The 18,365-nt window shown below is 53.7% G+C and overlaps 1 protein-coding gene across 1 annotated transcript; it reads right to left on the reverse strand.

Annotated features, from left to right (window-relative positions):
* Positions 1-1,483: 1,483 nt before the first annotated feature.
* LOC136303037 (putative small proline-rich protein 5) lies at positions 1,484-1,786 on the reverse strand. Its single transcript, XM_066206624.1, has one exon. It carries the CDS (start codon positions 1,784-1,786, stop codon positions 1,484-1,486), a length of 303 nt encoding a protein of 100 aa, XP_066062721.1.
* Between the last annotated feature and the right edge of the window lie 16,579 nt (positions 1,787-18,365).

An 18,365-nucleotide genomic window follows, 5' to 3' on the forward strand; every position in this document is an offset into this window, starting at 1 on the left:
ATGCGGAGCTCTGTTTGTTTTGGATTGGAGATCCAGGAAAACAATCCTTGCTGGGAGACAGCTGAGGCAGAATTCCTGCCCGTTAATCCCCCGTGAGGAATCCCTGGGGGTTTCCTCACTGTTTATCCCTTCTGTGGGATCCGCTGTGTCGTTATTTGACCAAACTGGTGCCGCGGCCAGGAAACCTCAGCAACTCCATTCCCACCTGCAGGGAGGGCAGGAATGAGTAAGAAAATAAATTTTAAATTTTTTTTTTTTTTTTCAGGTTCCTGAAAAAATTCACCTGCCCAGGCAGCTGAATCATTTCTGTCCCCGGCTGCAACTTTTCCTTTTTTAACCCATTCCTCCCTAATGAGCCCTTTCTCCACAACCTATAAATAACTAATTCCAATTCCTTATTGACCCAACCGGTCATTTGGCGGCTGTTGCAGCACTCAGCTCCTTCCAGGCTGTTTCCCCACGCTGACGAGGGGTGAGTCACTCTGGGGGAAACCTTCACTTATTTTATTTTTACGCTGCAAAAAACGGGTTAATCGAGGCCGTTCCGCCTTCCAAACCCCCGCGGGATTTGGTTTTATTACGGTTCCAAAAATAGCAGAAGCAAAGCAGAAGCCACGTGGGGAAAACATGACCACGCAGGTCAGGCTGAGATACCTGAACCCTCCAACATCTGCCGGGCCCGGGGCAAGGATTTGTCTCCCCCAGGAATTCACCCCGCGTGCCCCTCCCAGCCCCGCGGGCGTTTTCCATGGATTTCATAGTTCTCTTGGCATTCCTCCGGCTGCGGGGATTAAGTTATGATTCCAAACCCACGGGGAAACAGAGGTGCTGCCAGACCGGCAGGGAACCCCAGAGAAATCCCTGAGAAAAGAGGTCCCAGATCACCAAATCCAACCTTTTCCCACCGTGTCCCCAGAGCCCTGAGTGTTCCCTGGACACCTCCAGGTTTGGGCACTCCAAACCTCCCTGGGCAGCCCCTGCCAAGCCCTGGCCGCCCTTTCCATGGGGAAATCCCTCCTGATTCCAACCCGAGCCTCCTGCCAGGGAGTTGTGCAGGGCCAGAAATTCCCCCTGAGCCTCTTTTCCTCCAGGCTGAGCCCCTTCCCCAGCTCCCTCAGGATTTCTCCAGCCCCTTCCCCAGCTCTGTTCCCTTCTTGGACCCTCTCCAGCCCCTCAGTGCCCCTCCTGCCCCAGCCCATTTCATGGGGCAGTGACTGAAAACCCCCAGGACTGTTGGCTCGGCTCAAACACCGTTTTTATTGTCTTGCTGGAGAGAGAAGCAGCGAAGCAGGAAAGGGGAACAATTCCCAGCGTTGGCAGAGGAAAGGCAAAACAGCTCGGAGCTCCTAAAACCGGGAGGTTTCATCCCAAAACCGCTTCAGCCTCGGCAGTTTTGGGAGGCTTTGCTTGGAGAGGAGTGACAAAGCTGCACCGGGACGAGCTGGAAGTTTGGGGTGAGGAGCCATCGGTGCATCCCAGATCCTTAGAACTTGGGGTAGATCGGTGGCAGCTTGCAGATGTTCTTGGTGACCTGGGGACAGACCGGGGGGCAGTAACGCTGCACTGGGGGGCAGCAGGGCTGCACAGGCGGGCAGTAACGCTGCACAGGCGGGCAGTAACGCTGCACAGGTGGGCAGTAACGCTGCACGGGGGGACAGCAGGGTGTCACGTAGCTGAACTTCTGCCTCTGGATGGTGTAGTGGCAGGAGGGCCCCGAGCTGTGGCAGGAGGAGCGGGATTCGTGGCAGGAGGACTCGTAGTCGTGGCAGGAGCCTCGGGAGCACATGGTGCTGGGGTTCTCTGTGGAGCAAGGGGTCAGTGCGGTGAGAGGAGGCTCTGGTTCCCTTCCTGAACTCCCCTCTTTTTCTTTTAAGTGATAATTTTTCCCTAGAGATCTCCCGTGGACTGTGCCTTGCTTTTTTTCCACCCGCCTAATCCAGACCCAGCATCCCCTTGATCCCGCCGGATCTGCTGGGGGTGCTCTGGGAATTGGGGTGTGAAATCAGGGCCCTGGGGGTCCTTTTCGGTGCGAAATCAAAATGGACCCAAAAATGAGGGTCCATTTGAGCTCCAGGAGCCCGTCAGCCAAGCCCAAATTCCAGCAGATTTTGTGTCACCCGAGGGCCCCTCCGGGGGCTCTGCACACTTCCCGGGAATCCCTGGGAACCAAGAGGCTCTTCCCTAAATCCCAGCTCCCAAGACATCCATAAAAACCCCTGCTGGAGGTTCTCCCTCTCCGCCGGCAAGAACAGGAATAACGAAATCGGCCTTACCCTCTTCAGCTGTGGCGAGAAGTTTCTGGAAGCGAAGGCCGGCGGCTGCCCAGGCCGGGGCTGAGGGACCTTTTATACCCTCCCGGGGGTTGTCCAGGCCGTGAGGCACCTCCTCGTCACGACACTTTAATTAAACTGTGCCTCCAATCCCGCGGATGTTTGCGCTTCCCCCGTCTCCAGGTGTTCCCTCCTTGACGTCCCGTCCCGGCGATGATTCCCAACGCGGGGATTTTAGGGAGGCAGCACCTGTCTCCCATTTCCTGGAGAATGACAGAGATGTGACAGCTTTAATTAGGGACCGGGGGTTGCATCAGGAGCAGAAGGAGCCTTGGAAAATGCTGACTTGTTTCACCCCCGTCGGGCGCAGGTGACAGCTCAGGGATTTAATTCCCCTGTTGCCGAGTGCCAAGAGGAAATGGGATTACCCGGGACTGCAGTTTCTGGGCATGGCACAACACTGGAAAATCCAGCGGGATCTCCTCGGCTCCCTGGGATGACCAGGGGTAAAATGTTCCTGATCCTTCACGTGTCCCCTCGGCTCGGGGTGATCCCATCAGGGTGTTCCACGTGAATCTCGGATTATCAATGCCTAAATTGGGGAAAAAACATCTCACCCTGAGCTCTGCACGGGGTTTGAGGATATTAAATTTTCCCACTCCTTGGTTTCTCTTTCCTCCTCTGATTCCCTCAGGGTTTTTTTTTTTTTTTCCACAAAAAGGGTTCAGAGGAGCTGAAGCCTGAGCAAATGTTGGGTTTTGTCGCCGCTGGTGGAAGTTTGGGGCACTGGAGATGGATTTGTGACCGTGTTTTTGACTCGGAGTTTTGAAGTGTGAGAAAATGGAAATCCTCAGCCCGGGGAGATGTTGCCCACTAGAGCAATTCACTGACTGGGGAGGGGAGATCTCCCGAACTGGGGGTGTCCCACAGCTGCTCTCCAGGCCAAAGGCAGAAAATTCCTGGTGCGGAGTTTTGTGGAGTGAGGGAGGGATGGCAGGAATTCCTCGGGGACCTTTGGGGACTCAGGTGTGGGTCCCTCAGCCCAGGGGACAAAGTGGGAGCTTGTGTGAACCAGTTCTCCTTCTGTCCTGGCTCTGGCTTGGAGCAACACATTGATGCTCTCCAAAATCTTTCTGCCTCCTCAAGAGCCTCCCAAAACCACCCAGGAAACCTTTCAAATTCAGGAAGTTCCTGCTCAGGAAAACGGGATCTCAGAAGAGTTCCCGTCATCTTTTCCTCGCAGTTCTTTCACAGGAATTTTGGCTTCGTGTTTTCAGGGGCTCAAAGGCTTTCAGATGTTTGAAAGGTATCTAAGATAAGATATTTATTTATTAAGATATTTAAGACCTATATCCAAGGTCTGAAACAGAGCTCGGAGTAAGTTATTGCGTATTGAGAAGGAGCACTGGCAACTGTGACTTATTCCCCTTCCATTTAATTTCCTTGGAATCACTGAGGCTGGAAAAGCCCTCTGAGATCACCGAGTCCAATTTTTGACCATCTCCCCCTTTCCTTACTGACGCGTCTTCTGTTTATTCCCAAACAAATGTGGGAATTATCTGCCACCCGATGCTGGGATACTTTGGAAACGCGAAGAAATTTGAATTGAAACCCCCTGAAAAAATAACTCCCCCCCAAAAAACCTCAAAAAACCACAAAAAACAGCCAAAAAAAGCCACCCCAAAAAACCACCCAAGAAACAAAAAAGCCCAGAAAATCCCCCAACAAAACCCAACCAAAAAAAACCCCACCAAAAAAAGAAAAAAAAAATCAAGTAAAAATAAAATAAATTCAAAGGCAACGAGGGTCTCATGAATCAGATTTATTGTTCCCCACACCCAGAGGAGTTCTGAAACAGCAGCGCAAAGACAGAGGAAGATTCCCAACCGAGCAATCACGCCCCGGAATAATTAAAAAGGACGTTTCCCAATAATTCAGCAGGAAAGACACCACGGGCATTAATTAGGGGGAGATTTTCATCCCCGGCAGGATCCCACGGGGCAGAGACCCGGCGAGTCCGGCCGGGGTCGGAGCTGGATCCTGCTCAGAACTTGGGACACGCCGGCGGAAGGTTCCAGACGTTCTTGGTGTACTGGGGGCAGCAGGGGACTTGGGGACAGTAGGGGACAGGGGGACAACGGGGGACAGGGGGGCAGTAGGGGACAGGAGGACAATAGGAGACCTGCGGGCAGCAGGAGACCTGGGGACAGTAGGTGACAGGGGGACAGCAGCGCTGCACGGGGGGACAGACGGGGACAGGGGGACAGCAGGGCCTGCTGTAGGTGCATTTCTCCCTCTGGATCTCGGGGCAGGAGGGCTCGGGCTGGTGGCAGGACGAGCGGGATCGGAGGCAGGAGAACCAGGACCTGTGGCAGGACGAGCGGGAGCCGTGGCAGGAGGAGGAGGACTCGTAGCGGTGGCACATGGCGCTGGAGGTCCGGCAGAGCTGCAGGGAGGAGAGGGATGGTCAGGCTGGGAAATTCAGCTGCCCCCCTCCTGCGTTTTCCCTTGCCCCTCCTTCCCATCTGGAAGGGGAAATGATTTTTCCCTCTGTTTTGTGGCGGCCCTTCCGTGACGGGAATTCCCCTCCCCAGATGCTCCTGTTGGAGCTTTTTGAGGCAGAATTTCCTTCTAAAGCTGCTCTGGCTTGTCTGAGCCCTCTCTGCCTCCATTCCCTGCCAGTCTGGGGAGGAATTCCCAGAATTCCAGAATTTGCTGGCTCCCAAAAGTCTCCCTGTCTTTGCAGATCTGCTCCTTCAGTTACTCCTGTTTTTCTGCCATGCCAAGATCTCCTTGTGTCTGCTCAGCCACCCAATCACCAAAATTAAAGGATTTCCAAGCCGAAGTCAAGGTTTAAACACAGAACTCTGTGAACTTCTGCTGCTCAAGAGCAGAAAAATCAACACAACCCAAAACTCACCCTTGGCTGGAGCAGGAGGAGGAGCTCGGGGAGCTGATGCTGAGTGAGGGGTGGAAAGGGGGTGCCGGACTTTTATATCTCCCAAAGCATTTTCCTGGGAATTAGACACCCCTTGGCAATGCTGACACAAACCCTCATGTCCATATTTATCTCCTGCGTCTCATTTCGAGCATTTCCGACCCGACGCGGTCAGGAAATTAAAACCAAACCAAAACAAAAAAAACCGAACCAAACCCAACGATGAGTTTCTCCTCAGCACTTTAAATGAGCAAAATGATTTCCCAACCTGCTTAGAAGTGCATTTTGGAGGCAAAAAAATGACCCTGTCCCTGGAGTTATTAAGTGATTTGTCGTTGGGTAATAACCGGGATTGCGTCAACTCCGGGAGGGTTTGACCCATCCCCGCGTGCTGCCCCTGGTTCTCCCTGGCACAGTCACGTTTTGATTGATGGGATTTTTTTTTCCCCCCGACACAGGGGGTTGTAATTAAGAGCCACAACTCCCAGGGACTTCATTAGAGGGAGGTCCTGGTGACTTGCTTGGACTCCGGAGGTGACACCAAAGTGACGTCACCAAAAATCCCAATCCCGTTTTTTTTTTTTTCCCGTTCTGTTTGCCAACCGTCAGCTGTTTTGGTTTTTTTTTTGGTTTTTGTGGCACAATATTTTCCTGCTCAGGTTCCTCCTGGATGGAGGCGATCTCGAATCCTCAGCGGGAAGGGTTTGTGTGAGGATTTTACCTCTTGGCAACCCGTTTTCTACCCCGGATTTTTAGATTTCTGCGGGGTCCTGTTTTATTTTTGAGTGGTTTTGTAGTTTTTGTTCATTCCCACATTTGGCTCTTTGCTTCTCTCAGAGCAGCCGAAGGTTTTAGGACCATGAAATGAGTGATTGTCCCTTTCCTGTGACTTTTATCCAGGTGAGGGCCGCAGGAACAACTCAGGGGTCAGGGAATGAGATGATGTTTAGGGTCCCTCCCAACCCAAACTATCTTATGATTCTTTTTTATTAATCTGTCAGAAACCCAAAAGCTTTTGAGAAAATCTTTTAGAGCCAGTCCTTGCTTAGGAGAATCTGAACTTTGCTGTCAGCTGTGATGTAGAAATTCTCCACCTGGGGTGGATTAAAACTCCTTTTTGGGGGCGGCCCCTGAGTCAATTCCCCGTCAGGCAGGAGGAATCCGCGGAATCAGGGAAACACGGAACGATTTGGGGTTGGAAGGGACATTAAAGATCATCTCACCCGACTCCCAGGGTCATTAATTCCAGCTGAGTCTGCTCGCTGGGCTCGTGGGGAAGCTGATGCAGCCACAGAGCCAGTTCTGGAACTGGTGTCTCAGCCGGACTCGGGAGATAAGGAAAGTCTGAGCTCGCCAAAAGCCCGGAGACACTTCACACTTATTTTAAGCGCCAGCAATTGTCGCTGAAAACAGTAATTTGGAGCCCAGTGAAAGAAGCAGGGGTTGGGAAAACCCACGAGGTGCTTATTTGCATTTATTAGACACCTCGGAAGGTTTGTGGCTCTGAGTCAGAGGGACGAGTGAAGTGTGAGGAGCTGCTGAGGAGGGGACAGGGACAGTCCCACACTGAGGTTGGGTTGGATGGGAAGGGACTTTAAAGGTCTCCAGTGCCACCCCTGCCACGGGCAGGGACATCTCCCACCATCCCAGGGGTCCCCTGGACACCTCCAGGGCTCACCACCCTCTTGGGAACGATTCCTCCTGGATATAAACGTATAAATTCATATTCTGTGTGTTGATATGTGAATAAAGAGGGTGCAGAGGAGCTCCCCGAGCCCTCATCTGCTCCAGAAACGCCTCTGGAACCACTGGCTTTTTATTATTTTTGAAGTTTTAGGGACACACTGTGATCGGCTTGAGGAGAAAAGAGCGAGAAGTGGTGACCAAGAAGCTGGAGGTAAGAATTACTCCGAAGAAAAATAAAAAAAGAAAAGGTCAAAGAATGAACAGGCCAAAAACCTCTTTTTTGCTTTGGGAAAATCAAATTTTATTGTTTTGGAGGCTGCCGGGTGGGGCGAAGGGCGGCAGGAATCACCCCCCCAGCTTTGTGGAGACAAATTAAACCGAACAGGAGCAAAACCAGGAACCAAATTCTAATTATGGACAGAGAATCAAATTAGAAATGGGAATAAAGAACCATCAATTCAGGCTTTAGGCGTGGAGAGCACCCCAGGCAGGAGCGACCCTCAGTACTTGGGGTAGGTTGGCAGCTTGCAGATGTTCTTGGTGACCTGGGGACAGACCGGGGGGCAGTAACGCTGCATCGGGGCGCAGCAGGGCTGCATTGGGGGGCAGTAACGCTGCACCGGGGCGTAGCAGGGCTGCACGGGCGGGCAGCAGGGCTGCACGTAGCTGAACTTCTGCACGGGCTGCCTCTGGATGGTGTAGTGGCAGGAGGGCCCCGAGTCGTGGCAGGAGGAGCGGGACTCGTGGCACGAGGTCTCGTGGCTGTGGCAGGACCCGCGGGAACACATCGTGCTGGAGTTGTGGCAGGGCTGCAGGGAGGAGAGGAGCGGTCACAGCGGGCAGAGATATTCGCCCTGGGATTCCCCATTTTCCTCCTAATTTCTCCAGGGGTGAGGAAATGGGGCCGGTGGTGTTGGGAGGTGCTTTAATCCCTCACTAAAGCCCACAGACATTTGCCTTGAGGTTCCCCGTTTTCCTCCTAATTTCTCCAGGGGTGAGGAAATGGGGCTGGTGGTGTTGGAAGATGCTTTAATCCCTCACTAAAGCCCGTGGATATTTGCCCCGGGGTTCCCCGTTTTCCTCCTAATTTTATTCAGGGGTGAGGAATTGGGGCCGGTGTTGTTGGGAGATGCTTTAATCCCACACTGAACCCAGGAGATTTTATGGATGGGACTTGATTCAATGGCCCAAACATCCATTTCCAATGGGACTGGATTCCCAGAGGAAAAACTGGCCCAAACATCCGTTTCCCAAGAGCAGCTCCAGACCCTCAGGTTCCTCCTGCTTGGAAACCTCCCAGTTCTTTTCCCACCAAACCCCTCTCTCTGTATTTTCTACCCTTTTTGTTATTTTGGTTTGACTCGAGCCTCTGCTCGAGGCCCTTTCTTCTCATCTGTTTTAACATTTTCCTCCTGTGGGTAACAAGAACTTGGTCTCCAGCCAGGACCGAGATCCAGAGGCGAGGAGGGAATATCCAACCCTCCAGTTCTACCCAAACTCGTGGGAAAACATCCAGCTCCCTAAAGAAAAATTAGGGACTTTTTGAAGTCCCAGTTGAAGGGGGGAATGAAAACTGAAGAGGGGAAATGAAAAATTGAAGAGAGGAAATGAAAAATTGAAGAGAGGGGAACGAAAAATCGAAGAGGGGGGAATGAAAAATCGAAGGGGAAAAGAAAAACTGGACTCACCCTTGAGCAGTGGGGACGGAGCTGTTTTGGAGCAGAGCAGCGAGTGAAGGGAAACTGGGATGGGAAAACCTTTTATACTTTTGCACAGGGTTTATCTGGGACATGAGGCATCCCTAATTACAGATCCCAGCCCATTTCCATCAGCTTCCCGTATTCTCCCTTTGATGCTCGGTGCTTTTTAGCATTGTAATTATTATTAGCTCGTTAATTCCTTCGCCTCCCTATGAAGGAGATTGGAAGGAATTTCACGTGAAGTGACGCCAGCGCCTCTCAGATGGATCAGCTCAGGGACAGAGGAGGTGTTGGTAAATCCAGGAATTCCAATTCCTCGGGGTCACGTGGGCCGGGAGCTCCACCTGACCGACCTCCACCGACAATTATTGATGTTAATCCCTGGGGATTTAGGTTTGGGGCAGGAATGCTCCAGGGGGATTGCCCAATGGGGCCGGATATCTCAACGGGAGATTTACATCAGCCCAAATCCGTCCTTCATCGGTAATTCCAACCTGCCTGCTCAGTGTGGCCCAGCGAGGACTTCTCCTCCAGGTGCCACCAAGGCCATGGGGTCACGGGTGATGCCACCAGACCTGCCCCAGAGCGGGTTCCTGTCCATGGGGTCACGGGTGATGCCACCAGACCTGCCCCAGAGCGGGTTCCTGTCCATGGGGTCACGGGTGATGCCACCAGACCTGCCCCAGAGCGGGTTCCTGTCCATGGGGTGCCACCAAACCTGCCCCAGGGTGGGTTCCTGTCCATGGGGTGCCACCAAACCTGCCCCAGGGTGGGTTCCTGTCCATGGGGCACCACCAAACCTGACCCAGGGTGGGTTCCTGTCCATGGGGCGCCACCAAACCTGACCCAGGGTGGGTTCCTGTCCACGGTCCTTGGGTTCTGTCACCAAACCTGCCCCAGAGTGGGTTCCTGTCCATGGGGTGCCACCAAACCTGGCCCAGGGTGGGTTCCTGTCCATGGACTACCACAAAACCTGCTCCAGGGTGGGTTCCTGTCCATGGGGTCACAGGTTCTGCCACCTCTGTGGATCCCCACCCACCCAGACCTGGCCAAGCAAACCCACCTGGCCCTTCAGGCCCTGTTTTATTCTGCTTTTCCAACGTGGTTTTGGGGATCCAAACCCCGGGACGGGATGGCCTGAGGTGAACAGAACCCCACATTTCCAGCATCACTGATGTTGGAAAAGATCTCCCAGACCCCTGAGCCCAACCTTTGGCCACATTGTCCCCATCCCAGAGCCCTGAGCGCCACATCCAGGCGTTCCTCGGACACCTCCCGGGTGCCCCAAGTCCTGCTCACCCTCTCAGGGTTATTTTATTTTCTGATTTCGCTCAGAATTTATTTTAATTTCAGCTGGCACAAAGCGCTGCAGTTGCTGCCCCGCTCCCAGCACTTCTGGGATGACTTCGGGGATGACGAGGCAGGGACGAAGCTCACGAGAGACACAAACGCAGCAAAGGGATGGAGGAGACACTGCAGACCCAGATTTTCCCGTGAATCACGGGCAGACTTTGGGCTCCCGTGCCTGGGTACAAGTCATGCCCATCTGACCCCGTCAATTACATCTCCTGGCCCCATAAAAGGCAGGAATGTGTCAACACCGGGATGGCACCGGGGATTAGGGGTGAGGCACGAAGGATTTGGGGTGATGCTCTGTTGACTCACCGGGATCCCTCACGCTGGTCCCTTCCCGGCTGAGCTTCGTTATCCCAGGGCACGGAACAAACCTGGGAACTCTTCCCTGCCAGGTTTGGGTTCAGGCTGCAGCCAGGCAGCGTTTTGGGGATTTTTGGCCACGTGTGGGGGGGAGATTTGCTATCAAGTGAGGAGAGAAAAATGACCCAAAAAAAAAAAAAAAAAAAAAAAAAAGAAGAGAAGAAAAAAAAAAGAAAAAAAAAATCAGGAAAAAGAAATGTCTGAGGGTTGTGCGAGGGTAGAGCCCCCGTTCGCCAGGAGTGGCTCACTCTGGAATTTTCCAGCTCCATGAAAAGTGGGATGAGCAGCTGGAGCCCAGCAGGGCTGCCACTGGCCTGGAACTAAATATATATATATATATATATACACATACATATACATATATATGTATTATATATAATATACAAAAACATAATATATAATATATAATATATTTAATATATAGTATATATAATATTATATTATATATAAATATATATAATATATATTTAAAATCACCCACAGGCCCCGCGTTTGCACCCCTGCCCCAACCAACCCGTGCTTGCTGCAAACAGTTCGAAGGGGAGAGAATTTCCCTGGAATGTTTCTCCGAAGGGATTCGGCACCTTTGCTGCTGCGGGAGGGGACAATTTCCTGCTGGAATTCTGCAGCCTTCCCTGCAGATGTGCGAGGAGATAACAGAGCTCCAGCTCGGCAAAGATCCCCTGTCTCCGTCCTCCCGAGCCTTTCCTTCCGCGAAGTGACACAGCCTGGAACGCTCTGGCTCTGCCGGGAGTGTGGGTGGAATCCTGGATTGCTCGGGAAGGATCAAATTGGGAGATTTTATCTCCCCCTCCCACAGAGCCGGGCTCAGACCCAGCCTGGAGCCTCCCGTCTGCCGGGGGTTGCGCCCCCGAGGGCTTGGGGTGGGGTTGGCACTGCCCGGGGGGAGACGGGGACTGGCGCTGACACCACTCTGTGATGTCCCCTTGGTGTCCCCATGGTGTCCCCATGCCAGGCTGTCCCTGTGCCAGGCTGGCATTGCTCTCTGGTGTCCCCATAGTGTCCCCATGGTGTCCCCGTGGTGTCCCCGTGGTGTCCCCATGGTGTCCCCGTGCCAGCCTGGCACCGCTCTGTGATGTCCCTGTGATGTCCCCATGATTTCCTCTTGGTGTCCCCATGGTGTCCCCATGCCAGGCTGTCCCTGTGCCAGGCTGGCATTGCTCTCGAGTGTCCCCATAGTGTCCCCATGGTGTCCCCGTGGTGTCCCCGTGGTGTCCCCGTGGTGTCCCCATGGTGTCTCCGTGGTGTCCCCGTGGTGTCCCCGTGGTGTCCCCGTGGTGTCTCCGTGCCAGGCTGTCCCTGTGCCAGGCTGGCACTGCTCTCTGGTGTCCCCATAGTGTCCCCATAGTGTCCCCATAGTGTCCCCGTGGTGTCCCCGTGGTGTCCCCGTGGTGTCCCCGTGCCAGGCTGGAGCCGCACGTTCCCGACCCCGCCGTTCATTCCTGGCTCTGCCATCATGGACCTCACACCTGGGGCTGAGGCTGCTCGTTGCTTTAATTAAGAGCACCAATTAAAGGAGCACTAATGGCACCTTCCTGGCTCCTTTCAGGAGCTCGGGACTAACCCGTGGCTCATTAAATGTCTGCAGCGTGTCACACAGGGCTGCCCTCACCCCACAGAGCCACCGACCCCAGAGCCTGGCTGGAGAAATCCAGCTGCAGGTTTCCATGGACACCCCTTCACCCCACATCCCTTTTTTATTATTTTTTCCTTTCACGTCTACAAGGGGCACTCGGAACTTTTGCGTTTTAAATCAATTTAAAACTCGGGAGGAACTGGGAATGTTTTTTTTCTCACTCAGGAGGGGCTGGAGAGGGTCCAGAGGTTGGGAAGGGGCTGGAGAGATCCTGAGGGAGCTGGGAAGGGGCTCAGCCTGGAGGAAAAGAGGCTCAGGGGGAATTTTGGGCTCTGCACAACTCCCTGGCAGGAGGCTCAGGATGGAATCAGGAGGAATTTCCTCATGGAAAGGGCGGCCAGGGCTTGGCAGGGGCTGCCCAGGGAGGTTTGGAGTGCCCAAACCTGGAGGTGTCCAGGGAACACCTGGAGGTGGCCCTGGGGACAAGGTGGGGACAAGTCGGACTCAAAGGTCTTGGGCAGCTTTTCCAACCTCAGTTACTCTGGGATTTCCTCCAGGGTACGCAGACCCTTGATGGGATTTTCAAAGCAGGGAGAGTTCCCTCTGCAGAAAACACCAAAACGCCCCAAATTCTGCGTTTGGAGGGCTCAGAAGGAACCCTGAGCATGACGTGGTCCTCGCTCTGCTCATATCCTCCCGTTTTTGGGGATCTCCAGAATTCCCAGAGGGAGCCTTCCCTGTGCTCACCAGCCAGGAACAAACTCCAAACCCTCCACAGCATTCCCGTGAGGGTCTGGGGCTCCCGGCCAAGGGATTGCAGAGATGCTGATCTGCACCTCCGGCCCCACAGAGCTTTGGAAATCGGCCTGGCAGGTGCCCAAGGTGTGTGGAGGGACTGCCCGGCTGAGCCATCCCAGCCGCTGGAATGCCCTGGGGAGGGGAGGGAGCCGTGGAAAGCTGCTCCCCTGAGAGCCCAGCCAGCTTCGGGAACGATGCCAAAGATAAAGGCAAAAACCAGTGGAAAAACACCAGGACGCCAGCGGGTTTGATGAGCTTTAGGCTTTAATTAATCCGGAGACGGGAGCGGGGAACACATCGGAATTCTTGATGTGGGGGGGGGGGGGGGAGGGAAAAACAAAATCCCAAATCCACCGCGCTAATGCCACTTTTGGGGTTCTCAGGAGCAGGGGAAGGGGCTGCAGGAGATGAGGCAGGGCCTGTCCAAGCTCAGGGGACAGGAGCAGCTTTGGGGTCACCCCGCTCTTCACTTCTGCTGCTGCTGCGGCGGCCACTGCACCGGCTGCTTGATCTGCTGCTGCTGCTGCTGGCACGGCACCTGGGCCACCTGGGCCACCTGGCCCGTGGGCACCGGGCACTGCGGGGTCAGCACCACCACGGGGGTGACGTCGGGCACCGCGGTCACCTCGTGGCACACGACGCCCTCGGAGCCGTGGCAGGAGCGGTCGCTGTCGTGGCAGGACGAGCTGCCCCCGTGGCAGGAGGAGCTCTCGGAGCTGTGGCAGCCTCGGTTCTCGCGGGAGCACATTTTTTCGGAGGAGAGCTGGGGAGGAGAAGGAGTTTTGGGGTTAGGTGAGGGGAGGGCGCCGTTCCCTGCTCTCTCCCTGTTCTGCCGTGGGGCCCCGGCAGGATTTGCCTTGGTGCCCGTCCAGTTTCCCCAGTCTGGGGTTTCATTCCCACAGTGCTGGGTCAGCCTGGACCAGCTGAGCTCCCTCTCGAGTGCCCTCAGCTGCCCTGGCCTCTGTTCCTGCTGGGCTGCATGAGCTGGTTCCCTGTTCTTCCTGGAGCCACTTCCCTGCTCTTCCTTGAGCCATTTCCCTCTTCTTCCTTGAGCCATTTTCCTGCTATTTTTTGAGCCATTTTCCTGTTTTTCCTTGAGCCACTTCCCTGCTATTCCTTGAGCCATTTCCCTACTCTGCTTGAGCCGTGTCCCTGCTATTTTTGGAGCCATATTCCTGCTCTCCTTGAGCCATTTTCCAGCTATTTTTTGAGCCACTTCCCTGCTATTCCTTGAGCCCTTTCCCTGCTCTTCCTTGGCTGCATCCCGGGATGCTCCCGGAGGAGCGGATGCTCCGTGTGACGCTGGGATATCCCGCCGCCAGCAAAGAGGCGCCTCGGCAAGAATCCCAAAACCTCGTCGCCTCGAGGGGCCCTGGCACAGCCAGGCAGAGCCCCGGGGGACAAAAATCCCAAAATAAAGACAAATTCCTGCGCCTTCCTCCCTCCCGGAGCCCTCTGCTTCCTCCAGGCCCGACTTCCTGAGGGAATAAATCTGAGCACTTCCCGACCCTCTCCTGGGATTTCAGGGAGGCAGAAGGCGTCCGGGATGCTGAGCTGGAAGAGGATCCTGCTGCTCCTCCCTCTCTCCGTTTTAATCCAGTTTAAATCCGCCTTCTCCGCTCTTCCCCGAATTTCTTCAGGCAGGTTTTAATGCTTTCATCTCCTGAATGTTTTCCAAAGGAGCTTAGCAAAGGAGTCAGGCTTATAAATGCAATTAAAATTCCCAGCTTAACCCCAAGGTTTCTCAAGAAAGATCAGCCTGCTGTCTCCCATTCACCCCCAAAATCCCATTTTTTGCTTCCATTCATTTCCAGTTCGTCCTTTTTTGGGATCCTGGAAAGCGCCAGATGGAACTACAGGTAACAAAATTCCACGTCCTGATTTTCTGGGAGCACAAAAACAGCCCCGAGAGCCACGGAGCCGAGGATTTGGCTCTCAATAACCCCAGGAAATGCTCCCCCAGAGCAAAGCTCAGCTCAGCTCAGCGCAGGGAATTTTCCCTGGAATTAAAGGCGGAGCAGGGACTCACCTCGGCTGCGAAGGCTCTGGAGGAAGAGGAGGAGGAGGAGAAGCGGAGTGAATGAGCTGCTCTCCCCTCCGAGGACCTTTTTATACAGTCCCCGAGTCCCTTCCTGAAAAACGCAATCACTCCCCCCGGGGGCAAAAAAGATGACCAAAGGTATTTACAAAACAGCCGCACCCCCCCCGTAATTACCCCCCACCACCACCTTCCAAAGCTCCTTCCACCCCGTTTCTTTGATTGACTTGTCAGCCTCGGGATTGTCTTCCTCGTCTTACACAGCTTTTAATTGCGCCCTGCCCCGGCGGGCTCGGCAGTGAAAACCGTGTGGGCGGCCCGGCTGTCTCACCCTCACGGCGCGATGAGTTTTTTCATTTTTTAGGTTGCAAAACGGGTGGCAAAGGTGGCGGAGTTTTGGGCTTCCCGTCCTGCCGAAACCTCTCACCCCGAGTCCGGCAGGAAGGAAGGAGAGGTGCCCGGTGGCTCAGTCCTCCCCGACTGGTCTTGGCAGAATAAAAAAAAAAAAAACCTTGTGGGTTCTTCGTGGAGAAAAAACCCCCGCCACTCTCGGGTCCTCGCCGTGAAAAAAATGGGAAATTCTTAGAAAGTCCCGGTTGGGCATCTTTGGGAAATGTCTTTAAAAGGGATTTTCACCCCGTGAGACACCTGCAGGTGCCAGGAGTGAGCTGAGGGTCCCAGAACCAGGGTGGAGAGGTCTGTGGGAGGCTCTGGCTGGGAAATGACCTGGCAGACCCAGGAAGCAACTTTGGGAAGCGTCGGCTTCTCCCTGCGAATTCCCCAAAAAATGTAACCAGGTTCCCTCAAGGTGAGGGAGAATTTCTCCCCACAGAGGGTGGCAGAGCCCTGGAACGGCTTCCCAGGGAAGGCCTGGAGTGTCCAGGCCCCTCTGGAGTCATCCCAAACCCTCCTGGACGTGTCCCTGTGTCACCTGCTCCGGGTGACCCTGCTCCCCCGCAGTGATTGTGGGATCAGGGATTCTGAGATTTTTGTGCTTCCACGGTTCCCGGATTCTGCGTCCATCCACTTCCCACCTCATTTTATGGCTTTTCCGCCATCCCTGACACAGTCACCACCAACTCTCATCGCTGACATTTTTCCCCAGCCCTGAGATGCCCCACATGGAATTTTCTCTTTGAAAAATCCCGTTTTTCCTCGGGTTTTACTCCGCTTTATCTGCCGGCAGATCGCTGCCGGCGGAAGTCGCTTGTGCAAACCTTACACCCGTGAGTAAGCTGTGAGTAAAACGCTGGGTCAGGGACCGTGCAGCCCGAGCTCCCCACGCATCCCCAGCCCCGCCAGCTCTGCCCTGGGGCGGGATGGGAGCATCTGAGTGCAGAGCACCGGGATGGTGCAACCGGGGATGCAACTGCAGGTTTGCAACAGCCCCGGTCCCTCATTGTCCCTCCCAGTCCCTCATTGCCCCTCCTGGTCCCTCATTTTCCATCCCCATTCCTCATTTTCCCTTCTTGTTCCTCATTTCCGCTCCCTGTTCCTCATTTTCCCTCCCAGTTCCTCATTTCCCCTCCCCGTTCCTCATTTTCCATCCCTGTCCCTCATTGTCCCTCCTGGTCCCTCATTTTCCCTCCCCATTTCTCATTTCCCCTCCCTGTTCCTCATTTCCCCTCCTGATTCCTCATTTCCCCTCCCAATTCCTCATTTCCCTTCCCCATTCCTCATTTTCCCTCCCATTCCCATCCCAACCATGGAATTCCAGCAGGACTCCTGAGGTGTTTTCCACCCATTTTCCACCTGAGCTCCCTCACGGAGCCGGGAGGTTTCTCTGGGCAGGGATCCCTGGAGCCGAGGGGAGGTTCCCGTTTATCGCTGGAACAATTCCTGGAGTTTCTCTCCAGAGGCGCCAGCCGGAGCCTTTGATCCGGGAGCCAGATCCGTGTTTGCTGCTCGGCCTGTTCCACCAACGGCTGCGGGAGAGCGCGGCTTAGCAAGCACCGACAGGCTCGGGATGAGTCCTGGCTTATCTGAGCTGGGAACGAGCCCTGTCTTATCAGAGTCAGGATTGAGCCTGGTTTATTAGAGCTTGGGATGAGACCTGTGTTATCAGAGTCGGGATTGAGCCCTGTGTTATCAGAGCTTGGGATGAGTCCTGATTTATCAGAGTTGGGAACGAGCCCCGTGTTATCCGAGTTCAGGATGAGTCCTGGCTTATCAGAGCTCTGGATGAGTCCTGGCTTATCAGAACTGGGAATGAGCCCTGGTTTATCAGAGTCGGGAATGAGCCTGGTTTATTAGAACTCTGGATGAGTCCTGGCTTATCAGAGCTGGGAATGAGCCCTGGTTTATCAGAGTCGGGAATGAGCCTGGTTTATTAGAGCTCTGGATGAGTCCTGGCTTATCAGAGCTGGGAATGAGCCCTGGTTTATCAGAGTCGGGAATGAGCCTGGTTTATTAGAGCTCTGGATGAGTCCTGGCTTATCAGAGCTGGGAATGAGCCCTGGTTTATCAGAGTCGGGAATGAGCCTGGTTTATTAGAACTCTGGATGAGTCCTGGCTTATCAGAGCTGGGAATGAGCCCTGGTTTATCAGAGTCGGGAATGAGCCTGGTTTATTAGAACTCTGGATGAGTCCTGGCTTATCAGAGCTGGGAATGAGCCCTGGTTTATCAGAGTCGGGAATGAGCCTGGTTTATTAGAGCTCTGGATGAGTCCTGGCTTATCAGAGCTGGGGATGAGGCCTGTGTTATCCGAGTTCAGGATGAGCCCTGGCTTATCAGAGCTCTGGATGAGTGCCGGCTTATCAGAGCTGAGAATGAGCCCTGTGTTACGAGAGTTGGGATGAGTCCTGGTTATCAGCCTTTGGGATGAGCCCCGTGTTATCAGAGTTCAGGATTGAGCCCTGTGTTATCAGAGTTCAGGATTGAGCCCTGTCTTATCAGCCTTTGGGATGAGCCCCGTGTTATCAGAGTTCCTCACAGGATGACTCGTCCCTGCCCTGTTGCACAAGGCGAGGGGAGGAACCCTCGCCGTGCCGAGGATAAAACCCAGCCTGGGACTCCTCCCAGCCTCGGGTTTGAGCTGAGCTCTGGGGAGGGCTCTGAGCTCAGCTTTGTCTCCTCGTGTCCAACCTCCGGGTGCAAACTCACCCTCTTCTGGCTGCTTTAATTAAATATTGAATTATTAAATAGTAATATTAAATATTAATATGTAATGATATTAAATAGTAAATATTATTTCAACGTTGAATTATTGCCTTAATTCAATATTAAATATTGAACCATCCAAGCCTGGGCAGCGCCCTTTGAGAGGAGCCTCAAGAACCAGGGAGTAAGAAATGGAATTTTAAAGCATTTTCTCTTTTCTTGGTTTTGGGAGGGACCGAAGTGTTGAGGTGGTTTTCAGTCAGCTGGATAAACACAAATATTTGAAGGGTCCCAGCCTTGGTTTTCTGGAATTCTCTGGGAATTTGAGCTTTCAGAATTTTTTTGCTCCCTTCGTGAAGGAAGGCAAGGCACAGAAATATCAATAACGAAGTGGTAGGTTTTAGAAACAGAAATAAAAAGCAAATAAATGATAACGCTGCCTAATTTTAGAATGGAATTTAATGGGGCTGGTGATGAAAATCTTGTGTAATTGTCCCCACGTGATTATCTTACACCACTTTA

This window comes from Chamaea fasciata, unplaced genomic scaffold (assembly GCF_029207755.1).
Source record: "Chamaea fasciata isolate MVZ Bird 193981 ecotype frontalis unplaced genomic scaffold, bChaFas1.0.hap1 SCAF_31, whole genome shotgun sequence".
Taxonomy (NCBI): Eukaryota; Metazoa; Chordata; class Aves; order Passeriformes; family Sylviidae; genus Chamaea; species Chamaea fasciata.

Bases quoted from the DNA above. Each gene is read 5' to 3' on its own strand.
- LOC136303037 (XM_066206624.1), bottom strand. From the start codon at position 1,786: ATGTGCTCCCGAGGCTCCTGCCACGACTACGAGTCCTCCTGCCACGAA.